General features: G+C 39.2%; 1 protein-coding gene across 1 annotated transcript in view; it reads left to right on the top strand.

Annotated features, from left to right (window-relative positions):
• The window catches only part of GLP2R (glucagon like peptide 2 receptor), a 38,727-nt gene extending 22,554 nt beyond the window's left edge, over window positions 1-16,173 (top strand). Inside the window, exons 9-13 of the mRNA XM_032988819.1 lie at window positions 58-127; window positions 5,495-5,583; window positions 7,057-7,195; window positions 13,698-13,739; window positions 15,835-16,173. Coding sequence (XP_032844710.1) covers window positions 58-127; window positions 5,495-5,583; window positions 7,057-7,195; window positions 13,698-13,739; window positions 15,835-16,173 — 679 coding nt within the window. The remainder of the gene's footprint in view (window positions 1-57; window positions 128-5,494; window positions 5,584-7,056; window positions 7,196-13,697; window positions 13,740-15,834) is intronic.
• Window positions 16,174-26,680: the final 10,507 nt, after the last annotated feature.

Below are 26,680 nucleotides of genomic sequence, written 5' to 3'. Positions count from 1 at the left end.
AAGATTTCTGGTTTTGTCTATGATAATAAAGTAATTATAATTTAAATTATTCTTCAGATGCTGGGGAACAAATGAACACATGGGAATCTGGTGGATCATCCGAGGACCAATGTTGTTTTCCATTGCAGTAAGAATTATTTCATCATGCACAAGTCTGGTTGTCTTTTGTGACCCTTTCTCCAAGTATAATCCAATTATTGGATTAGAAAAGATGAGACAGAATAAATTGCAAATGAAGTTTCTTACTATGGGTGAATGGACATTCTGTCTATCTACAAAGAGCAAAGTGTCAACCTCTCAAAACACTGCTGTTTATCTGTGCAGTGAATTCTGCACAGCTCCATATATATCAAACATGGAGCCTTTTTCTTCTCGTATTTTTTACTTCTCATATTTTTACCCTCATTTTCTCAGTGAGCAGGTTACTTAGGAGAGTGCTACCATGTGTTGAGCTCCACTAGAAAACTCCAAATTCTCTATAGATGAAGATCTTATGATAACAAGGATGCAGAGAGATAGCACTAGAAGTACTGATGGTCATGAGGAGAAAGCATTCACCTAATGAAAAAAATGAAACATGACAAGACTGAGTTATGATTTATTTTCTTAAAGAAATGCAAAAAAGTGTACATCTGAAGTGCAGTGATTATGAAGAGATGGAAATAACATGATCAAAACTACTCATCAAGACATGATTATGAACACAGAATTTTGATAGTTGGGACTATGGTGTGTGCCTAGAATACCTTTATTCAAATATCGTCAACAAGGCATAAAAAGATTAGAGGAATAAGTGATTTGGTTAGCTAGACAGATAGATTCTATTTATCTGTCTAGAAAAGAGATGAACTATACTCATGCAAATTTGTACATGGAGTAAAAGAAGCACTGATCGAATTGTAATATTGAGGAACTGATGAGTTCAATGACATTATGTTAAGGTGTAAATCTCCAATGACATAATGTTCAATGTAATTAATATTTGATAATTCATAATTGATGCAATTCATTGGCATAATGTTAAATCATTCACATACTGGGGACAGTCTAACAGAGGCCATGAAGGCTATTGGGGCTCGAAGCCCCAGTGTACAAGAAGAGCATGTACAAGAAGAAGCTGAGAGAACTGGGTTTGTTCAGACTTAAGAAGAGAAGGCTAAGAGGGGATCCAATTTCTGTCTTCAGTAGCAGCACCAATGGGGTAATATGGGGCCAGGACTGTACAGTAAAAGGATGGTAGAAAATAGACAAGAGCTGTAACGTACAAAATTCAGGCTAGATATAGAGATATTTCTAAAGATAAATTTCTAACCTTGATTCAGATGTTCGTGTCACTACTCGGATAGCTCCTGTCATCACCACCCAAACCTAGGGGAAAATACTTTTTCCTGTTGTTTTTTTTTGTTTTTTTTTTTTTTTTTTTCCCCATTAATTTTTCATTGTAATTAGTACCATTTTTGTCCTTTGATATTTTGGAACAAATAGGCTACAGTTTCCAATACACAGAAATATCAAAGTGGACATAAAGTGACAGAAGGGATAAACTTTTGTTCAAAAATATCTCTAAATAAAGCCGTCAAAAAGAGAGGTCACCTTAGATTTATATGTGAACAGATAAATGCACAAAAATATTATTCCCCTAATATAATTTTTAATCCCTGTTTTTTCATATTATGTTTTGGGATCTTCTGCTTGGTGCTATTTCACAGATTCAGATATGCCCAGCAGTTTAATTGATTCTGAGCAGGTAGCCCCTGATCATTATCAGTACTTATAGTTATTAATTATTAGAAAATATAGAAAAAGTGTAAAAGATACAGCATTATCAGTTAGACCTGATGAACATCTTTCTACAGAAGAGCAAGCAGCAGCTAGACAGCTAAAGCTCTTCCACCTGCCAGCAATGTGTATAGAAGACCAGGATCAGCTTCCTTCTGGGATAACTTTCTTAAACCTAATCGCCTGTCTGTTGAGACTTGTAGTATCGAGTCCTTGAAGTGGTGAAGGATCTCACATATCTTCACCCATTGCTTCTTACCTGTGTGTTTTGATATCAATGCTCATTTTAGAAGGAGCCATAAACTTTTTGAATAAATGTCACTAAGACATCTGTTGCTGTTAGGTGGCAAGGACATTCTGTCTGTGATTGTTCCTCAGAATCACACTGAGTGACCCTTACTTGGAAATTACTTCTAAGGCAAACAGAAAATATATGTGCAGACCTGATATCACAGAATCCAATTTGCCAGTGTACATGATGGTGGCCAGCAGTGGAGCTGAAGGTGGGGACATTCCTTCAGTGGCTTGATCATCATCAGCATCACTCCAACACTAATACCATGGGAGAGGCAGGGAAGGAATCAATGAGAACTGAAATTGAAAGGTTAAGCAAAAGAGATGCAGATTGCAGGATAATGAAACATCAAATGTGACTAGAAATGGGGAATAAGAAGGAGCAAAGAGTGGCAAAGATGCTGATCAGCAAGATAAATTGTATGGAGGAACACAATATGGAAACAAGAGAAACACATAATGGGCAGAAATGAAGGGGTTAGAAACTGAGAGCCAGATCATGTAATAACCAGACAAGTTGTTCTAAATATCCCATGCTTGAATATAATTCAGTAAATTTATCTAAAATCAAATAACAAAATGTGTGTTAGCACTACATAATGACAGTTGGGCATGGATTATAAAAGCCAGGTACAACAGCTGGACGCTGTCTTCATGAGGCATAAGCTGGTGTACAAGCCAAAAGTTCCTAACATTTTTCTTGTGAAAAATTTTCACAAATTTTCAGAAATGTTAAGTTTGTATTTTTTAACCTTATTCAACCCTATTCCACAGTCCTGTTTTATTTAAAATAAAAATAAAAGTATAATGGGGAAAGCACCATGATAGCTTGTATGTTATTATTTCCTGAACAGCTCTATTCATTCAGTCAGCCTGGAAAAGAATGATGGCACCTTGCTTTTATATATATTATTGCCATCCAGAAACTTCAGAGTACTTCAAAAAGGAAGTCGTTACTGAGTTTGGTGGTGAAGAACTGGAATAGGCTATCATGGATGTCATTCTTAAAACTGATCTTAAAAACTCCATGTGCCGCTTTTGGTTTCCTTTGTCTCACATTAGGTAAGAAATAAACTACTAGAGTTCTTGCACATAGTGAAAGATTCTAGTGAAAATTCTGTCTTTTCTATGAAACATTGAGAATAAAAATATTTCAAACTTATGGCAGTAATTTTCAATGAAGTTTTAGTGTTTTCTGTGAAAAGCAGTAGTATGTAATGGAAGATTATATTTAGAATAAACCAGATTTTCCAGTCAAAAGTAAGTTTGAATGGAATATGCTTGCTAGCTCTACTTTTTGAATAGGAATATGCTTGCTAGCTCTACTAGTCAACCTTACAGTGTTGACTATGGTGAATTCTTTGTATTTGTAAAACCAAAATATTATAGTAAAAGGAGAAGACAAATTCTAAAAATTAGAAAAGACAGAGTCATCCATTTAAAGGTAAATCACTCCCTCTTGTATATGTACACTTCTATAGCTCCCCTAACGTGTCCAAAGAGATGCCCACAAGATGAACTTATTGCTGCAGAATAAAACAGGAGAGCACAGTCTGCAAGACACACACTTTAGAAACAGACATGTGTGAATGACAAGAGGGCACGTTTTGAGGAAAAAGGATGATCCCGAGCTTAAGGTAGTTCAATGCTATCTCAGAAAATTGTTTTCTACCTCTGTCTCTGTCCCCAAGTTCTTACACATTGCTAGGCAAAATATCACAACAGACTACTGATTTCTGGTTTTTGCTCTCTGAATATCCAGACAGTCAATGGGGTAAAGGTTGAGCACTACCACTTGCAGCTAAAGTAACAAGTATACTTTCAGTAACATAATGTTGATGCTAATTTGTATGCAAAATCAAATCAAAGCACCTCTAACTAGTGAGATCTTACATTTTGGACCTCCATCTCTTTATGATTTAGTTGTTTGGGTTTTTGTTTTGTTGTTTTTTTGTTGCTGTTTTTTGTTTTTTTTTTTTTTTTAAAGGGAATAATATCCACTGTGATGTTTTAAAGATATATCTGAGCACATTTGTGGAGAACAGTATGAAAAGTGTCCGATTATTTATACAGAACAAGAACTAGGGTTCCAGCAGTAATACCTACACATTAAGAGAAGAAAAGTAGTCCTGAACAATTGTCCATTCCCAAAATGAGGAAGCAGGTTTCTGTGTTAAAATTAAAGTGTAATTTGTACTGTGTTTAACCCCAGCCAACAACTAAGCATCATGCAGCCATTCACTCACTCCTTCCTCCTCTCAATAGAATGGGGAGAGAATCAGGAAAAAAAAAAGTAAAACTCATGGGTTGAGATAATAACAGTTTAATAACTAAACTAAACAATAATAATAATAATAATAATAATAATAATAATAATAATAATAATAATAATAATAATAATAATAATAATAATAATAATGAAAAGGAAAGGGAGAGAGAAATAAAACCCAAGAAAATATAATGAAGCACAACACAATTGCTCACCACCTGCTGACCAATGCCTGAGCAGTGTTCTGTCCCTCCCAGCTAACTCCCCCCCATTTATATACTGAGCACAACGTTCTGTGGTATAAAATATCCTTTTGGTTAGTTTGGGTCATCTGTCTTGGTCATGCTCCTTCACAGCTTCTTGTACACCTGCTCAGATCTGGCAGAGCATGGGAAACTGAAAAACCCTTAACTTAGGATAAGTGTTACTTAGCAACAACAAAAACATCAGTGTCTTATCAACATTATTTTCACACTAAATCTAAAACTCAGCACTGTACCAGCTACTAGGAAGAAAATTAACTCTATCCCAGCTGAAACCAGGCCATACTAAAAGATAATGTATTGTAAGATATATATGTAAAGCAGTCTGAGTAAGGAAATGATAAGGTTCTCAACATTTCAATCTTAATACCCTTTTGGCATAGGGCTTTTGATATGTGGAAGTAAAATAGTTAATGACTCACAGGCATCTGCAGGCCTCATTAAAAAATAAATATTTGCAGATTGGCCTTGGCTAAGTCAGCGCAATTTAATTAACAAAAAGGAGTGAAATATTTGTAAAAGAATGTCCAAGACTTCCTTGTCTGGCTGTCCAGAGCGTCTTCATCTGAAGACTTGCAATAACTGCTGTTTTTTACCACATCCTGCTTACCTGTCTTGGTTTGGTGAAAGGTTGTATGACCTAAAGGAATATAAACTCTGTTAACTTCCTCATTTGGAGAGAGTTGATACCAGCAGAGTCTGTCACTGGTGCTCTGTGTCCTCTGCTGCAGTTGTGGTAACCTGCTTCTGTTACAACATGATCACAACTGCATTCTGTTTATTACATGACAGGTTTTTCAAGAGTTTAATATCAATTTTACATTTCTTTATGTATATGAGCAGTGTCATAGCATTTATTGTAACGCATCCATATGTAATTTCTTTCAAGGTTAACTTTGGCATCTTCTTAAAAATTCTCAGGATGCTGGTTTCCAAACTAAAAGCTCAGCAGATGAGCTTTCATGACTACAAATACAGGTATGTAATAAACAACAAAGACCTAGCCCTTTATTTCTCACAACATCAGAAGGTTGCCAGTTTGCCCTTGAGATTATACATTTACCTATCACTACCAGATGTAACAGATATTCAGAGTGTGATATAGGAAAGCCATCTGGGGAAACAGGCTCCACAAACATTTTATCTTCTGAGAGGTAAAGGCAGGTCAGTGTCTGTGTGCTATTATGGATTTCGCAATGTAGTAAGAGCTCTGCTCTCAGGTGTCACTGATGTGACACATTTTTTCCTGGAGTGTGAGGAAAGGTCCTCAAAAGAAAAGAAGGTGTGGAAGATTTGTGGGACATTCCTAAATGACATTAGCATTTCTAATCTACTTTTTTTCACAGAGACATTTTTGACTCAGGAATGTGCCTGGTCTCCTTACACACCCAAATCAGAACATTATCTTTAGCCTGCCCTCTTGCAGGCCCTTTGCTCAAACATCTCACTTTGTGGGAACAGTAAGGGCAGGCTGCTCTGCAAGGAGCTAAGGGTGCAGTGAAATCAATGGAAATCTGAGGACTTGTTATCTGCTTTCCACATCACAGTTCTTTCCAATTCTTAGTACCTTTAATCAAAGCATTGTGAATCGCTGTCTGCTACTACAGTCCTGCCTTAATAAGATGAATTATTTTATTGTCTAACAGGACTGGGCAGGGGGTGAGGTGGGGTGGAAATTCCACTACTAACTTCCTATTAAATTCCAATATTAAATCCCTAACAAGAAGCACATTTCAATTTTGTTTCAACATTCAAGGTCCAAAGGATCTCAGCTATATTCTCCGGATTGCTACAGGAAGATTGTTGTGATGACAGACAGCAATGCCTGCATTTAACATTGACTAATGTTTTGTGTTATATTCTCTGTTCTACTGCTTAAAATTTTGCTAAACTTTCAAGGATTCAAGCTATTTCTCACATTGCAAGTCTTCCTCAGAACTCACTTTCTTTTTAGATGTCTTCTTTGATCCATGCAAACATGTTCCCAGACTTGTTAAAGTTTATCTTCCATAAAAATTATTTTGGTTGTATTTTTAAAAAAGTAGACAACTGCCAACAGTACTGCAGAAACTTTCTATGCAGCTACATAGGGTTTTCAGCAGTGATAGGAAGGTCTAAGTACCCTATTAACAGACCACTCATATTTAGCTATGTAAATATTTTTCTCTTACCCGGAAGCATAAATTTCATGATAGTGTCTATCTAATTTCTTGTCCCTAACTTTTCACCTTAAACCCAAACCCAAGATTCTCTCTTGTACAGACTTATTCTGATAGTGTGCTTCAAAATTTATATCTAGGAAATTGTCCACAAAATCACAAAATTACTAATACCATTCCAGAGTCAGAATATTGAGGGAATATTTCTGGAATCATTTCTTTGTAGCTAAATTTTTTATTTTTGCACTAATGATTTTGAAAAAATACTATAATCAAACATTTTCTTTTTAAGATTGGCAAAATCTACACTTGTGCTGATTCCATTGTTGGGGATCCATGAATTTGTATTTACCTTCATCACTGATGAACAGGTGGAAGGACTTTCAAGACATATAAGACTTTTCATTCAGCTGACAATGAGCTCATTTCATGTAAGTACTGTTTTGCAGGTACTGCTTTTAGGGGTCATATATCCACGTATATGTTGCTCACCCATGAATACCACAGATATACAGCACTTGAATTTAATATTATACTCCAACCTATAGTGTCTCTAAATACACTATTACAGTGACAAGACAAAAAAATCACAAACTGCATATTAAAAACATGGTAGTCCCAAAGACCAAGAAAGGAGTCTGACATCTTCAGAAACGGTGTGTCTTGTGTTCTCTAGTAATGTGTGGCAGTTCGTCACAGACTCATGTTCCTAATACAGGATTAAAGTGGTCTATTTAAAATACATGTTCCATGTAAATTAATTCCTAAAAACCACTGGATAGCTTTTTTTTTTTTTTTTTTAACAAGATTTTCAGGTGATCTGCTGACTTTACAGTCACACTGAAGAAGGAGTTTGTTCTGGACTCATCTTTTTCAGTGCATAGTACATGTCCATCATACTTCAGACACACCACAATGACCTTGCTGTTGTGCCACTGTACAAACAAAAAACAATCAAGACTCTGTACCAGGAGATACAAGGATCAGCTTCACTTTAGCTTGGTTATTTGGGGCAGTCAGTTCAGAAGCATCACTGACAAGGCAGGCCTGTGGGGCAGTCCTTACCTTTTAGGACTTTTTCCAAAAGGAGTTGAATGTAGACTACATGGTATTCAGGGCAGTTTGATGAAAGGAGATTCAGATCTGAATACTGTGAGAAGAATAAACAAAGTTAAAACATTTGCTATGAGAAGCAGCATGTGAAGGATAAGCAGGAACAGTTTTGTGTGTGGTTCCAGCCTAGAGGACACATGCCTGGTACACCTGCCAGACTAAAGCCCTCAAGCAAGTGCATTGAAGTCATGTCTTGTACAAGAACTTTGTCAGGGCCATGACTCACCTGAGTTACGTATTGTTCAGCAGTTGTAACAGAGCTACTTCCATGCAAGCCTTGAGAATATCTTGAAGACATTTAATTTTTTATGCTAAAACTACATCTACATACTTCAGGCCTTCATAGTTCACATATAGGCATTGAAGATGTCATCTGAGATGCCCTTTTGAGGCCCTCAATTTGGGGCTTCACCCTCTTTAATGGGTTTAAATGTAAATTCAACAAAGCACTTAATTCATTGGAAATGAAACATGGAAACTCACCATGAATTCAGTGAACAGGCACCAATAAAAAAGTTCACTTTTTCACACTAGACCCCTGATTAGTGCACTTCTCTGGGAAATGGAGGCAACACAGACCCCAGCTAGAAGATGGTTTAACCTGTTCCAGGGAAGAGCCCAATAAGGCTTACACAGCGTCATTTTCTCTTGCTCAAACAAAGCTGTGTAAGACAGCAACCAAAGATGCAAAATGAACTGAGAGGAAGGAGGATGAAAGAGTAACAGAATCTGTGGCTTAGTGGTTAGACCAGCTGGCTGGGAAAGGGGCACTCTGAGGCCTCGACACCTGCTCCTGAGTGTTGATGCCATTTACATTAAATAAAAATAGATTTTAGAAGGCATATGGAAATTAATCAGAGGAGTAGGGAGTAGAACAATCTCAGCACTTGCCTTACTCATCCTTTACTTCCACTCATGGCCTAGTGAGACATGGAAGTAGTGGATATTAACCTCCCTTGATTCAAGATGCAGGTGTGCGGGATGTGCAGATGTGCCTCTACCCAGACAGGCTGTTAGCTGGGTGACTACTCTAGGGCATGGCTGTGCCTGTGGTGAGGCACTAGGTATTTCTTGTACTTCCGGGTTATTGAGTAAAATATGGGCTATATCAAAACAGCCAGCTTCTCCTCCTTTGAAGAAACAAGCATTGACCCACTGACTATAGTCGGATCCTTAATATGGGTGTCTAATTCCATGCAAGGAATGACTGAAGCAGTTACATTTTCTGCTTTGTCATTTTTTTCTTAGTTGCTTTTCATCCCAGCTTCCAGTTACTGGGTGAGTCCCAGTCTAGGTGCCTAGTGCCCCATCCTCCACCCCATTCACTATATACAGCAGCTTAGCTGTATATAACTTGTATAAGCTGTATTTAACTTGATACTTGAGAAGAATTGCAGTAGTATAAGCCTGAGTACTTACCCTTGAGTCACAACATTTAAACTTCCCACTGAATATAGTTTCCTAACCCTTCAATGGTTATATTTGCCATGTTCCAACTGGTTAAATGACTTTTGGTATTTTCTCCCAGCAGTAAAAAGATCACCTCTACATTTTTCTCCTATGGCTCCTGGGGTTTAGGTCTAGCAAGGCCAACACCTGTAAACATGTCTCTCATATCTACTACTCCCGTATTGCTATAGGGAGCTGTTTTTCCTCCTGGTAATCACTGCAGCTTGACCAAGAGGAGAGCTCTTCCCATTCTGGTTACAAATAACTATAAAAGGACACACCGTAAAGTTCAAGTCTTTATGGGATGCCATTTATAAATTCTAGTAAAGATTCTAAGAGAGTCTCTTTTTAATGGAGTTGCCATATATTCAGTTCTCTCAGAAGGTACATAAGGTAAATCAGGTAGCAATTTAGCTTTCCTGAGCAGAGACAGCTTTCTTACTGTCCTCTGAAAGAACTAGGCAGTTCAGGAAGTACCAACAATTCTTCAAGTGAAAGAATAACAAATAAGTTCATTCCTGCAATACTCCATTTGAAATGTCTATGTATTGAGCTTTTCTACCCCTTAAATATCATAACTATGAGAATGTCTGTCCTCATACAAAACTTGGGCTCCATTTCCCTAAAGGATGTGTTCATTCACCGTATCTGCAAAGTGACAGTATAACCTCGTATATGTGCACTCACAAAAAGTACTCTACTCATGAACAAATTTCTAGAGCTAGGAGAAAATTTGTCAGAGCACTCACATGGGTGGAACAGATAGATGGACTAGCAACTATACGTGGAAAATAAGTTTCTCACCTATACAGTCAACAGAATGTTTTAGAGATGTTTATGTACTTGACTCCCCCTTCAGTCACTCTGCTTCAGTGGCATGTAAGTAAAGCAGAAATGAGGTAGCAAAGGAATGAGTGTGTAACTCTGTGCCCTCATATCTCGGCTGCAAGCATGAAGGTGTGAAGGAGCCACACTCCATTACAGTGGTCAATCCTAAACAGTCCAAATTCCACAGCAAGCTGTTACTGAAACTAAATGGTGAGTCTCAGGTAGCTGCTTATGCACAAGTATACATGTGTTTCACTGTAACCTTTTACTCTCCAATTTACAAAGGCTACAAACTGGACATGCCAGTCATTCTATAAGCACAAAGTACTGCTATTTGCTTCAATCCGTGTTCTGCAGAGTTTCTGAGTAATTACTTTTTCAAGTAGTACTCCCATTAAACTACCTGCTTAGCAAAGTTGTCCTTTACCTTATCTTCCTGCCTTGACCTTCTTGGTGAGACAGGACAGCAGTTTCCAAGTTCCCTTTCTTTAATGAGGTATACAGCAATATCTCTCTCTAGAAGTCCCTACTACTAACTAACTCACTACTTTGACATATGTCTGCCCACTTCTACAGTCTGAGACATGAAGACATCAAAGCATTATTGCACTTTTCCCACAATTTATGGTGATCCTTGTTTTTAACCTGCATGTATGCACCAGTGCTTTGGTGTACATATGCAGCAGTATTTTGATGCTGTTATTGAGGCTTTAAATGAAAATTTCCACTCCAGCCTGAGGAGAAAAATGTCCAGGCAGGCAGCAGAGAGTTCATGCAGAGCCACCATCCTAAGGGGAGTCTGCTGACATGGTGTTGGAGTACATGTTTCTCAGCTAGACATATCCTTACTTGGAGAGATTGCAGTTGTCTAGATGATATCGTAAGAAACAGAGAATCATGTTAAGTTAAAATTTTATTTACTGGCTTGTACAAAGAAATATGATATAGAAGATAGCTTACCCATCCCTGCTAGAAAACACAAACTTCATTCCTTTTAGAGGAACATGCATATGCTTGTCTACATGGCATGCTTTAGAAGCAAAACTTCTTTTTGAAATACCCAAAGATCCCAGACAATGTTTACTGCAGATTCCCTTTTTTAGCTACAGCATTATTTGTGAAGAGATTAGTAAAAAAAGCACATAAACTGTACACAATTACATTTGTTTAGTCTGAAAATCTTCTAAGTACTTTTTAAAAGCAGTTAAACTGTTTTATTAAAGAAAAACAATTACATCTGGTATCTCATCTGAAGGTTTTAACTCAAACATTTTCAAGGAGCACAAAATTAAATTCTAAATACCAGTTCTGCTGTAGATGTGGTGCTTCTTTTCTTTAGAAAGTGGAGCGATATAAACATCTTGGCTCACTGGTGCATACAAACTGTTAGCCACAGGAATAAAATACTTGTTTCTGGTGGATAAAAACCAGTTGTTTAATAAGTAAATTATCACGTTGCTATTGTCAATAGAACTGAAGAACAATAGTGAGGCTTACACATGCATCTATCCTTTTCTATTGGTTATTATGTTAACGAATATTTCTTCTGACATTCTGATTCTTCTATTTCCCTCACCCTGTGATAATTTTAAAAATGTATGCCTTAGAAATCATAGCAGACAGGAAAGATTTCTAAGTATTAAGTTCCATGTATTGCAAACAAAAGTTAATATGAGGAATCATTAAAGAAATCAGGATATAAAATGAACATCAACATGCATAATCAACTGAGTTTTCCACCTTCTGTATAATTTTACGGTGCTTCTGCCTGTCACTGCATGTTCTGATCTTGCAGCAGCAGTCAACTAAATTCACATAGGGATTTACAAACTTACAGTAAACACAGAGGTGCCACTAGTAACCTAACCACAAAGCCCTCTCTGGTGAGTTTCTACATTTCTGGCAGTGGGTATTATCAGGCTTAGAAGTCACAGGACTTAACAGCACCGTGTAGGTTAGTTCCTATTTCTGCTTGTGGTGCCTGTGAGGCCAAATTTAGAGCTCATGCTCAGAACACAATAAAACCACCCAGTAGAGATGTTTTCATGGACTTTCTACCCAGAAAAGATCTCCAGATGCAGAAGCAGTTCTGCATCAAAAGCTGCTCTTTAAGTTATTAAATTTTTATTTATCTATCAGAATCTCTTTCCATGGTTTCTGAGTCTTCTATAACACTATTCTAAAATTTGTCCCCATAGTAAAATATCATCTATTATAAACTCTAGTGACCAAGTATTGTGTGACTTTTTTTTTTGCATATTTCTGTGAAATAATTCAGATGCAAAGAGTTATTTAAAAGTTACATTCATAAATGACATGTCAAAATTACCTGTATCTTGCTACCATAATCCAGGTGAAGCATGAAATATAATAGAAAAAAAATACATGGAAAAAGCAACCGTGACTGCTATTTCTCTTGCCCCATTTCCACTGGGGTGGCAGATAAACTGGTTTCTTTTTTTTCATATTTACTGCACATATGTTTAAGGAGTTAATGGCTCCAGACCCTTCAGGATTGCTATAAAATTAACAGTAGGTTCAAAATGCTATTGGTCAATGTTAGATATAACAAAAAGCATTGAAGTTGCTGTGTATGTCAATTTCTTTTTAAGATTTTGTCTGAGAAAAACAGAAATATTTCTGGAAAAATATAAGTATGAAAACAATTGAATTATGTCAGCTGTGTTATATACGATTATGATACCTTTTTACTTGTGTTAGGAACATTGATTTGGGACTGATAGTCAACAGTATTTGTTCTCTTCACCAGAACTTGTGTCATAGATGTGTTTAGACATATCAGAAGAAGTGCATTTCCTGAAGCAATAGTAATAAATCCACTTATCTGTGCCAGACTGTTAGGCTGAGATGCATGCATTTAAGATGTTTTGATCTGAGATCAAATACAGAGAGAGAGGTGGAAAATGGAAAGAGTAATTTTGGGGTTGGTTTAAAACAGGTTTTATCTCTAGGATTCAATTATTTTTTTAAAGGTGTTTATTTAAATCAATTTCAAAGGAAAAATGGCAAGTCAAAATAGCCATAACACTTAAAACAGCTGAGCCTTAAACTAGCACTAATCACTTAATATATCACTAATTTTTAAAAAGCACCCAAATGAAAACCCTCTTAGCAGACTCATTAGCAAATTCAAATAAACACATGGATAAAGAGATCCAAGTTGCATTTTTTTTTTTGTTTTACCATATTTAGAAATATCAGCAGCTTTGGTATAACAGCAGTAGTTTGAAAAAAACAGAAGTATTATGTGGTAGCAAAATTAAGATCACATGGAAGAGCAAATGGTTGTATAATCTCTGTTCTTCAGTATCTGTGCCAAATGTGCCCTATATTTGCTAAGGCACCATACGAAAACAAGTTAATGGTTACTTCAATAATAAGTAAATACAGGTGACTAGTTTTCTGAAAATTAAGAAGCACTCTTTATACTTATGGCTTCAACATTAATGTCATCTTTAAACTAAAACTTCAGGTATTTCCTGTATACTCTAACTTTTCCCTCTTACTGTCTTTCTCTTACAGGGTTTTTTTGTAGCAGTTTTGTATTGCTTTGCCAATGGAGAGGTAAGAGACAATGCTAGGAAAATGTTTTTAGTTGTTTAGTAAAGTATATTATTGACACCAAAAAGGATGAACATGCTAACTAGCTCTGCTAATTCGAGAGCATGCATACATTTTTTTGAACTGGTATAATAGTTTTTATGAAGAGAACAGCAAGACCTCTCACAGGTTTGGGATTTAATGCAAAGCATTTCCACTGAAGCCTGAGTAAGTACAGCACTGTGGAGGTATGGATATCCTAGCTTGTCTGAAATATCAGTAGAGGCTTTTGTTCAGCCACCTAAACCCCACTCCTTTAATTGGTTTGGCCAGGCTAAAACCTCTCTTAGTGTACCCTTAAAGTCCATGTGAAGTGACCAAATTTGGGGTGCTTTAATATCTTAGACAGCAACATGTTGAAAAAATATTTTCATGCGTGCATTGCTTAGGACATCCCTAAACCTGATGAAGAGAGCAGGGATTCCATGACTGGAAGTTCACTCCTGCTGTGCCTCAAGGGCCACCTGAAGGTTCAATTTGCTCCATGCCAGGATTTATGCCAATGACTGATGTCTTTTGTACAAGGAGATGATAGCAGAGAAAGCTGCTGCAATGTATGGTGAAGACTGAATTCAGACCAGGTTGTTCAGGGTTTTGTCCAGCTGAGCTCTGAAACCTCCCCAAGGACAGAGGTTCTACCACCTCTCTGGTCCTCTGTTCCAGTGCTTCACTGTACTCAGGAGGAAACATTTTTTCCATATATTCTGTTAGAACTTCCCCTATTTATTTCATTTTATGACCACTATCTCTTATGTCTCTACCAAACACCTCTGTAGAGTGCCTGGCTCAACCTCATCCATGATGTCCTCATAGGCTTTCATTGTGAATGAGCCCCATTCACTCAGCCTCTCCTCATAGGGCAAGTACTCCAGCCCTGATCTCTGCTGATAAGTTCAAGCTTATCAACACAGTCCTTGTGCTGAGGGCCCAAAATTAGATGCAGTATTCAGAGTTACTGAATCACTTCTCTTGATCTACCAGCTCTGCTCCTGCCCATATACAGCACAGTGCCTTCATATTGTCACAGCTGCATGTTGCCTTTGCCTTATCACACTGACTTGTGACAAGCTATTTCAGAAAATGATGTTATGTAGGCTGTGAAATTAATCTCACTTAACTTTAAATGTTTTCTAAGTTGAATCTCACTGTCTGTAGTCCCATTATATTTGGTCCTGATGCAGATCTCCACTACTTGCAATAAATGGAGACGTATCTAATGTCAGTAGCACTTCAGAGCCTGGCACAGCCAGCTGGCATGGTACACACTACACTGACATGAATTTGGACACCTTCTTAAAGGCACCAGTGAAACAAATTAGATATGCTTTATACAAAAGGTAGGCCATATGTTCCTAATATTTAACAAGGAAACCTGGAACAACTTTGGAACTACTTAAAAAAAGATAGCTGGCACTTGTCTGCAATACAGGAACACTTGTCTAACATTTGTGAAGGGCACAGAACTACTAGCATTTCTCATCAACAGTTAAAAGTTGTTCTTTTGGCCTTCTACCTCCTGTTCCAGCTGAGCTCTCCGGCCAAAGGGCCTGGTTGTTAGAGCAAGGGCATGTCCTGCTCCTCTGTCTGCAGCACTGGCTTGGGTAATGCAGGCATCAGGACGTTCAGTGCTGAGGATTTAAGGCAGACTGCCAGAGAAAAAACAAAACAAACCAGATATACAAGCACAATACTCCAACAAAGATGCATGGTCCTCATTTCCACAGCCCTTGAGCTTTCCTCCTCCTCACTTCATCAGGCTGTAAACATGAAAGTCACTAGAGCTCTCCCACACACATCCATTAGGATCACAGTGTATCAGAGATTCAGGGGCTAGGAATAACCTAAGTTAGAGTGAAGAGAGTGAATTCTTAAGACTGACTTGGCAAACAATTTTGTTTCTACCCCACAAGGACCTCGCCAGGTGTGAGGTGCACCCCAAAGCAGCAGGAAGCTCAGCACTTCCACAATTCCTCTCATTTTACAACCAGAATTTGGGTTAGTGGACTGCAGGGTGGTCACAAGACACCACTGTGGACAGACTGTTTTCTTTTCCCCCCAGGTGAAAGCTGAGCTCCAGAAGCAGTGGTCCCGCTTCCTGCTGGCAGATCCCTTTGGCTGTAAACTCTGCTTTCTCAGGGAAAACATAAAATACCTTAGGAAATGTTCACAGAAACGAAAAAAGCAGCACCTCGGCAGCAAACACCACTTGTCCCTGGAGGCAAGCAAGCCCTGGGGCATGCAACTCCAGCAGGTGCTAGTGAGGCAGAGGACAGATCTAAGCTCAAAGCCAGGATGTGCTCTCCCATCTCATCCACAGGCAAGCATGTCAGACAGCAGCGAAGGAGAAATCACCACTGGAGAGACAACTGAGGAAGTCTTCGAAGAAAGTGAGATTTAGAAAGCTGTCCACTAGGACAGCACCTTCCAACAGCCACGGCATTTTGAAAGATGATCTCTCACCCCCAGGCTGTACATATCTTTAGGATGTGCAATGTAAGGAGGAAGCAGTTAATATCCTAGTTGTCCCACTATTCTTGATCTGAGAAAAATGTTGATCTGGGTGTTACTAAACTGTGTGGCTGGGGTAGAAGAGGTTTGATGGATCAAAAAATGCATTGAGTTGACCAGCCTGGAAGATAAATTATTCTAAAAGAGATGTACACAGGGGAGCAGGATGTACTCTGGAAATGGGTAGACTCTGGACACACACATGGTGTCCCAGCAGCTTCATCCATGCTTGATTGCCATTCTACTCACATAATAGAGAAGCTGGGTGTTTTTCTCTTTCATAAGTGTGTTTCATAAATAGAGGTATGTGTGTAGAAGAGTCGTCTCTCTGTAGACTGAAATCATACCCCATCTCAAAAGAACCATTTCAGACAAAACCAGACATATTTTGTTTATGCAAAATTAAAGGATTTTTATATATTGGGGGAAAAAATAAAATCTCAGGAAGAAACAAACTTTTGCTTGTATTTTTGAGCATCTTCACTTAAAGTTTAGTGCTGAAAATGTCATTATGAAAGACCAAAATGTTTTCTTTTGAAAGTGCCCAAATGAAACTTTTTATTATAATTTTTCTCTGTTCCTTTTTCACTATTTTTTTTGACACAAGCCACACATTTTGATACATCTGAAGGTTTACCCTACCTGTGGCCAAAGTGACAAACTAGGTCAGTGGTAAACGGTGCTTCCACTTTCCTTCCAGGGGACCCAAAATTGATAATGACATGGGATTGTGACAGCACCAAAAAAATATTGTGAAATCTTTATTCCAGCATTTTACAAGAACCATGATGAAATTTTAATTGGTACATACAGCTCACCCAGAGACCCATGAAATATCATTAAGTTTTTTTATATTCTATGACCCAGTTTCCAAACTTGTGAACATGAGCCAATTGGCATACTGAAGGAAAAAATAAAAAGTCAACAAAAATATTAGCAGGCAATATTTATCTACAGTATAAATGTATACCTCAGGCACACACACATGTGTAATTATCTAGCCTACAACTAGTTACATAGCATTTGTTACAAATTTTTCCTGTACTTTAGCACTCTATTTTAACCTAAATGTCTGCAAATGTAGTAAAACATATCCTGGGCAACTAGTCCTAGGTGGCTTTGCTTGAGCAGGGGGGTTGGACTAGGTGACCTCCAGAGGGCCCTTCCAACTTCAACCAGCCTGTGATTTTGTGAAAACACTGTAGGTCAAATAAGTAATTTTCAGAGCTGCTCATGGGCTCTATTCACACATCTTTTCTCCAGCAGGTGCTAATACTGTGGCTGCCCTTATGTCTTTCCTTGCTTCTACATCTCTCCATGGGATGACTTTGCCCTTAGACGCCCTGCTTCCAGATTTACAACTTCAAATGTCACTTTTTTGAGATAGGTTGCCTATATCTTCAATGTGTTGTTTGAGCAGACTAGATTTATGCAGTTTATATTACTTAGCAACACTTTTAAAAATTATTTATCAGTCTACATGTAAACTTTACCATTTACGATATACTGTTTTATTGCAAAGAACAGATGCATTCATTGACTAGCACTAGGTCAAGAACACATTAGAGCTATTACATTCCTGGTATTGACATATTGATTAATTAACATATTGAATCAATACAAGGTTGTGTATTTTAGTAAAATATTAATAAAATGTAAATATTTGATCCATTTAAAAATATATCTGCAGTTTTAAAAGGCTTTTTACCAGAATGTGCACTCTGTTTATGTATCATTTTACTGCAGTGGATTTCTTCACCACGCATTACAAGCACCAAAGACTACATATCAGTTGACCATGTCTTCTCCAATTTAAAAAATTCTGATTTCTTCTAGAGCTATTGTTTATGATTTTAAAAAGCTTGAAGTGGTTTAGAATGCATTTTATTTGGGTGCTAAAAATGCAAAAATTGTAAGATTTTACTGTATCTCAGTACAGTATTTGCATTTTAAAGTATCTCAAATGGTCAAGAAATGAGTTTTCTGTGCTCTCAACAGCAGTCCCTGCTAGGTGCATTTTCCCCTCTCTATTATGTGCATGGTCTTTTTGCCTCTTTTGCTTTACAAAAATCAACTTTCTTTTATATAAGTAGAGCCTGAAAACCTAATAAAAACAATCATCATATGGATTCCTTCAGAAAGCATGTTTGTAAGTAGATAAATCAACAGGTTTCATCATAAAAATATAGCACTGTTTATTGTATCACTAAAGTACAGAAGTTGTTAAGTCTGGATGGACACACATATATGATGTATCTTTACAGAAATATTACTAGCTCTTCAGTTCTAAATAAAATATTAAGCAGTCTAGAAGACAGCAGTAGACTCAACAATTCAAACATGTTAGTGGAGTCAGCAAAAATAGTTGACTCTCTTCTTAGAGTGGTGAAGGTCTGCAGCTAGGTATCCTCCCAGGATTTTCCTTACACTTTTTGTGGAGCCCCAGGGCCACAGGAGGGCCACTGCAGCCAGAGGAACTGATAAGAAAAGCTGCAGCAGGCCCCTGGGATGTGAGACAGAAGACAGACAATCTGTCCTACAAGTGCACAGACTGGAGAGACAGAAACAGTTGGGAGAAAGGACAAGAAATATGATCTTGCTCTGGTGAAACTAGAGATGGAAGAGACAGGTTGACCCAAATTGGTGTTTGTTTGCAAGTGATATTTTGTATAAATTACTTATCCAGTTTGCACATAGATTAATTATCAGACAACAAAAACTTTAATGTTAGTCCAGTTTTTTTTTCTTGTGTAGACCTAGTAACAGGATTTTTCTCTTTATCAATCAACTGCTCACCTTTACTCCCCAGATTTCCACTGCCTTCACCTTACGAGAAAGACTGGTGTAAACTAAAGGCTTCTTCCCCCTTGACAAGAGAGCCCATCCTCTCATGGTCCTGGCAAGTTTGGTCTCTGTCAAGTCAGCCCATTAAGTAAGACAAGGTGGGATACTCATGCTCAGGACATCAGAGGCAACCCATGCTAAAACCTGACCCCCACAGCTTTGAAGTTGCCTTTGACAATGATCTTGCTTTCCATCAAAACCTGAATTGAATTGAAATTTAATTTCAAGACCAAAATAGCTTGTGGGGTTCAACAGAGCTTTCTCAGTAACTGTGATTTGTACGAATATCAATCTTAATAATATGCTGTGAGACATGCCATAAATTTTTATGTTTTACTACACACAAAGCACAACTTTCCAAACACAATGGCTCCTTCTATGGCCAGAGATGTCAACTATATACTGATTATTAATGTGTACTTATATTCTTTGTTTAAATGTATTCCTTCTACATACCAGTGTCTGTGTCTCAAATGCTCAAATAGTAAAGCACAAACACTCCAGTCTGGAGAGATCTCTGTCAGTTATGCATTGGAATCAATAATACTGGTTTGTATTTTTTAAAATATGGAATAAATCCAGTAGATGGATAGATATGTCAGTTCTGTCACGTTTTATGTGCTCACTTCTCAAGATACCAAATATAAGTGAAGCAAAGAGTCACACATGTGCCACCTCACTGAATCCTATGAAAAAGACAAGTTTTGGAAGGTTGTGTGTCTGGGAGACACTCCAGTGCTAAGGTGCTGTTTTGTTCCAGTGCTAATATTCTGTTTTGTTCCAATGCAAACATGAATTAATACAACCACCTTTTTTAAAAAAAGAGAGAAAAGATAACTTTAATAAAATAAAAAATCAAAGTATCATATGGCAACTCGTTCTTAAACTACAGTCATCTTCCCTCTAGGATGTTGAGGCTGGGATGGGAGGATAGCAATCTTAGCTACTGACCAAACTGTGGCATAGTAATGGTATCTCTATACTGCCAGACTCAAGTACAGGAGATGAAAACTGTGATGCTGCACATCTGGGACTATTTGGATGTCCCATACACCTGTGCCTGATACCAGAACTGGAGGAAGGGAAGTCCTACCATCAGGTATGTACCTTCTTCATCAGTCTTTATCTTTGTGAGTGCTCAGTCTTCAGTGGAAATTGAAGACAACCTTGAGAATGTGGGACAGCAGTAAAATGAGAAACGCTGAACTATGACATAGCTCCTCAGGAGGCTGTAGGCCACAACTTCCTGGGCATAATGCCCTCACCCCAGGCTGATGTCAGCTTCTTCACATGCACAGTAGAGCAAACCACTTCCACTTGACTAATTCTGTGTTTTGCAGTCTGTTGTCTCCTGGTCCACTCCTCCAATACCCCCTCTAGCACCAGCATCTAATGTTGCTGGCAGTCCCCACTGCAACAGTCAAAGCTTCTCTACTGGTACTTTCACAACAGCCTGATGGCAGAAACTGCATTTAGGGACTAGTGGTGTTCTCAGTTTACAAGCTATCACCATCTTTGAGTCTCCCATAGCACTTCCCACTTTTCTAGCTACTCCAGCATTCCTATCTGCCATTGCTATATTGGATTATTGCTTGACCAGTTACTAGGCTGTTAGGCAGGCTGTATATATGCCTTAACTCTGTAGGAACTGTCCTTTCTTTCAGGATACAGCTTCTTCCTTTCATCTCCTTCAGGAATTTTCTTACTTTTTCCAGTCAGTCTCAGCTCTTAGTAAGAGGAATTCTGTGAACTGTAATTTTTTTCCCTGATGTTAGTACTTTTTAAAAAATCAAGAATATTTTTATGACATCTTTTTCAGCTTTCAGAGCAAACACAGTTCTGGATTTTTGATCATTTCTTTTTAGCCTGCCATTCCAAATCTCACCAACTATCTGCTGTGCTAAATGTCATGTTGTGTTTAGCTATCTTTGCAGTCATTCCTGGAGCCACAGCACTGCAGTGAGGAGCAGCTGCTTGTAAACTATCATTGCAATTAACTCCAGGAAATTAAATTGGAGCTGCCACATAATCAGACCTCAAAGTCTTGAAGGCTGTTTCCTTGTGTATCATGTTCATCACACTGTAATGATTATTTTATCCCATCACAGCCAAATTCTCACTGCTCTCCCTGTTTGCTGTTCAGATTGTTTTTTGCACTGTCTGGAGTCAGCTCTGATTCTAAGCCCAGAAGCATCTCTGCAGTCAATGCTGAGCAGCAGTCCTGGGCTGTTCCTCTCCCAGAGGCTGCCTTCTTTCCATGTGTGTATCTGAGTCCCTCTGGGGCTAACTGAGAGTCCTGTCTACCCAGCATGACATGTCTGTCTACCCAGATGCCAAAATCCTGTTTGCTTTTACCATGTTCCACATGGGTCCTTTCCTCACAGTGTCACAGTTTCCCTGCTTGGAGGACCATATATATATGATTGTCAGAAAATTGAATGATTTGAAGGGAGTTTGGGCCTGCTTGAATGTGGAAAGCTGACTCCACGTGATGTGTACCCCTAACCGCAGACACTACATGGACCACATCAACAGCAGAGATGATGAGGCTGACCAAGTGATCCTGGCTTCCTCTTCTCCTTTGTGTTTAAGGGCTGGTGCTTAGGTCTGGCTCTGTGTAATGCTTTGGGATTGCAGTCAGTCCTCCTGCAGAGTCCTCTCTTCAGGCAGATGATGAGGCTTAGCAAAGAGGCTGCTAAACACCATCTAGAACTAAAGAAAGCAACAACAAAAATTGCACTAGGGCTAATTCTTCAGATTTGTCCTGCCTCCTTTGTCTCACAAAGACATCTCCAGAAGGTAGCCAGAGTTTAGGGGTGAGAGGAGACAAATGGCATTTCCACTTAAAGCTGCCACTATGTGATTTAACCACATTCAAATCTGAATCTCATGGACACAGTGAACACAGGACTGAAATTTGGGTTGTTTCAATTTTACACAAGATGACTGCTACCTTGCTGGGTAGCTTTGGAAAAGTTGTGTCAATTCCATGTACTTCAATATCCCCTTTGTGAAAGAAAGGTGAAAGTAATGACTGTTTCCTCAAAGCAAGGGAGTAATGAGGTCATCATTATTATTTATTACTTAATATTATAAAAATGTCAAAGATTCAGGCAAGAAATATAAAAGTCCAGACAGGCTAGAAAATAATACTTTGATTTTTTTTCCTCTAAATATTGTTATTTCCAGACCAATCCCGTTTTAGGTGGTTTGATGCATTTGTGTTAGCATTCTTCCAGTAGCATCCCTAAAGGCAAGAAAGGGGAGATGGGTTGATAATGACTCAGGATTACAGTTATGGGGAGAAGTAAAAAAGCAGGAAAGACATAGCACAAGTATTTTTATTTGTACTTTATAATTAATGTACCTAAATCCTTAAACTTTGAGGATTTGAGGAGATAGACAAAAATCTGAGAGGTGTCTCTGCAGATCTACTGGCAGCTACACGCTCTGAACGCTGCAAAGCAGGACCCTTAGTTCTGATCTCTAGAATAGCTGTATAGGATGGGAAGGAGCTGTTGAGGAGTTTTGTCACCTAAATTATTTTTACCCATTGTCAGATATCTGAGTATTACTGAACTCAAAATTTCACAACAGAAAAAAAAATCATGAAGAGTAACTGCCTTAATTCTCAGTCAACACATTAAGGTGCATTGTAGCTGCTTTGAAACTCACAATCAGAGATGTTGCTTTCTGCCTTCCCATCTCTACAACCCAAGGGCAAACTTGTGCACTGGAAGGGCACTCTGTGCTTTGAAGTCCAGCTGGGTGAAGGAACTTCCTATGCCATTTTGTGAGTTAAGAACTGCTCAGGCAGATGCCTGTGCCTAGTGCCAGAATTCTGTTGGCTGGCTCCAGAACACCTAGTTCAATGTTTGGAAGCAGTGCATAAACCTGCAGAAGTGTGCAGACTCCTGAAGAATCTGTAGAGCAGTAGGTGTATCAAGGATGGCATTCACCTGAGGGTACTGAGGGAGCTGGTGGAATGCTCACCAAGCCACTGTCCATCTTTTATGAGCAGTCCTGACATTTAGAGGTCCCAGCTGACTGGTGGTTAGCAAATATGATGCCCATCCACAAAAAGGGCTGGAAGGAGGATTTGTTCTGTTTGTCTTTATCAATGATCACCCTGAGTGCCATCACAAATCATGTACAGGACAACTAAGTGATCAGGCCCAGTTAGCATGGGTTTATGAAAGGCAGATCCTGCTCACTAACCTGATCTCCTTCTATGACAAGGTGACCTGCTTAAGGGATGAGGGAAAAACTGTGGATGTTGTTTACCTGGACATTGGTAAAGCCTTTGACACTATTTCCCACAGCATTCTATTAGAGAAACTGGCTGCTCATGGCTTGGACGGCTATACTCTTTGCTGGGTGAAACCTGGGTGGATGGCCAAGTCCAAAGAGTTGTGGTGAATCGAGTTAAATCCAGTTAGTGTCTGGTCACAAACGGTGTTCCCCAGCACTCAGTATTGGAGCCAGTTCTGTTTAATATCTTTATCAATGATCTGAATGAGGGGATCGAGTGCACTCTCAGTGAGTTTGCAGATGACACCAAGTTGGGCAGGAGTGTTGATCTGCTTTGAGGGTAGAAAGGGTCTACAGAAGGATCTAGGCAGGCTGGACCAGTGGGCTGAGGCCAATTGTATGAGACTCAACAAGGCTCAGTGCCAGGTCCTGCACTTGTGGCACAACAACCCCGTGTAAGGCTACAGGCTTGGGGAAGAGTGGCTGGGAAGCTGCCTGGTGGAAAAGGACCTGGAGGTGTTGGTTGACAGCCAGATGAATATAAGTCATCAGTGTGCCAGGTGGCCAAGAAGGCCAACAGCATCCTGACTTGTATCAGAAATAACATGGCCAGCAGGACTAGGGAAGTGATCATCCCCCTGTACTTGTCACTGGTGAGGCTCCACCTCAAATACTGTGTTCAGTTTTGGGCCCGTCACTGCAAGAAAGACATTGAGCTGAGGGAGTGCATCCAAAGAAGAGCAATGAAGCTGGTGAAGGGTCTAGAGAACAAGTTTTATGAGGAGCAGCTGAGGGAACTGGGGTTGTCCAGTCTGGTGAAATGGAGGCTGATAGGAGACCTTATCGCTCTTTATAACTACGTGAAATGTGTGTGTCTGTCTCTTTTCCCAAGCAGATAGTGATAGGACAAGAGGAAACAACCTCGTCATGTTATGGCAAGTTTAGATTGGGTATTAGGAAAAAATTCTCACCCAAAAGGGTTATCCAGCATTGAAACAGGCTGACCAGGGAAGTGGTTGAGCCACCATCCCTGGAGGTATTTAAAGGATGGGTAGACGTGGTACTTAGGGACATGGTTTAGTGGTGGACATGGCAGTGTTAGATCAGCGGTTGGACTCGATTGTCTTAAGGGTCTTTTCCAACCTAAATGACTCTATGATTCTAAGGAGACACTTGGCCATACATAAGACATCTCAACTCCCCATACGCTTGTTTAAGCAGAAAGAAGCCCTGGTCTCTGAGTTGGAAGGGAATCGTGGTGTTCTCCAACCACAACCCCAGCTGGGGTCTGGAGAGGCTTGAATGTCAAGAACCTTAGGATGTGCTGTAGCACATCGACCCCGCAGTATTGAGATGGCCTTTGTAACCTGTCGGAGTCCCCTTCTTGTCACCTTTTGCAGTATGGGAAATCTTGCAACTTGAAACACTAAAGAGCAGAATCTCTTGATTGGGACAACCTGGAACAATCAGGTGCATGAGGCAGGCAGTGAGAAGCTCAGATGTGGTCTGCTGTTCTTGAAAACCACAGAGCAACTTGTTGACTGATACAAATACAGGACAGATGAAGGTCTTGAGTGAATGGGAAGAGGAATGAGAGGTGTGCAAGGACAGTGTTGTGAGTAGTAACATGGGTCTAGAAGTGACAGCCACGCTGTCAAGACTTTTCTGTATTAATGTGATGGTGAATTATGCAAGAAGTTGCCCAATGGCAGACCAACAGACAAAAGAGATAGGGAATGAGCTACCATTAAATTCAGAACAGAAACAGTCTGAGCAGAAGTAGTAGTAAGAGAGAGATAAGGGGGAAAAGGAAGCTGGGAGGGCTGACAGAGGAAAATAGAGGTACAATAGATGAGAGACACTAAATGGAAGGCAGTGAGCAGAGAGCAAAGAGCTGCAAGAGACCAGCACCAGTTGTGATCAAGAAACAGGGAGTCAGCAGCTTCCAGATAGAAGAGAAAATCAGCAGAGAGCAAAGATGAGGTCCAGATAAAATCCATAGGAGAGACAGAGGTCTAGGGGAGAGCAGATAAAATTCTGGTATTGGTAACCATCATTATGTTTTAGTTTATGGCTGGAAGAGGCTGGAGCTCCATGTGAAGAAGAATGTACTTTATTGAGTGATGCAGCTTTGAGGTGTGATTTTTTTTTTTTTTTGGTGTGGGTTTTTTTGTTGGTTTTTTTTTTTTTTTTTTTTTTTTTTTTTTTTTTTTTCAGGCATGTGACCTTTGGAAGCACTAAAGAGCAGAAGAAAGCAAAGACCCAACAGAGAAGATGAAGGAAGAATGGAGTTGAGGTGCATCACTGCCAGGGAGAGTGGAACAGAACAAATGAAAAACAAGCAAAAAAACCCTCTCCACCTCTTCGGTGAGATATGACAGAAGGAAACGGGGAAGACAGGAGATCAGGGAAGGAGATGAGTGAATTTTATTGAACTTTATTTGAAAAAGGTATCACAGGAGATCAATTGATAAATCATTGACTGATCTATCTATCTATTGATCTGTATATCTGCCTGTTTATCTGGTAACTTGGGTATGGTCAGAATTTTATGCATCCTAGTGCATATTAAATGTGGACATCTCCAGCACCTGAGGTGTTCAGGAAAGCATACTGTTCTGCCTGGGGCTACTGGTGCAGCTCTGCACAAAGAGGAGCAGCTCTATAAAGGCTGGAGTGAAAGCCAGCATACAAACAGCAGCAACTGTAGATAAGGCTGATGAAGTCTGGTGGAAATGAAGAAAGTGGATTTGTGGAGAGGATTTATGGAATTCAACTCTCCCAGGAACAAGAATGGATGCTGCAGGATAACAAAGCAGACATAGCATTTAGAGGGAAAGGGTGCAGAGTGGAGCAGGAGATGGCAGCTGAAGACAGTCGGAAAATAACCATCATGAATTGCCTCAATAATCCAGGTGGGAGAAGAGATGGCTGGATGAGAAGATGACAGTGGATGACAGTAAGTGATGCATGGTGGGAGAGAAAGCAGGAAGAAATAGGTAGGCAGAAAGAATTGTTGGAGGCAGCGTTGTGGAAAGTGAAGGAGTTGACTTTGAAATGAGACAATGAGACAGAGGAGTGTGCATTGTCAAGGCAGGAAGTGAGTGGCCTGAAGAAAGGGTGAAGAAATGATTGCCTGTGGCCAAGGGTAGCTCAGAGGGTAAAGTGGAGTGTTTTTGCTGTGTGAGCAACAAGTAGGTGTGATGGTTAAAAAAACGTACAGACCAAAACCAGCAGAGGCAGTATCTGTGCAAGGAGGGCATTTATCCTGACGAGAGCATCATTGTGCTGGATCCATTGCT

Source organism: Tyto alba, unplaced genomic scaffold, assembly GCF_018691265.1.
Source record: "Tyto alba isolate M040663 unplaced genomic scaffold, T.alba_DEE_v4.0 Super-Scaffold_39, whole genome shotgun sequence".
In the NCBI taxonomy this organism is placed as follows: domain Eukaryota; kingdom Metazoa; phylum Chordata; class Aves; order Strigiformes; family Tytonidae; genus Tyto; species Tyto alba.
The sequence above is the reverse complement of the archived record's forward strand: the minus strand, read 5'-3'. Positions and strand labels throughout refer to the sequence as shown.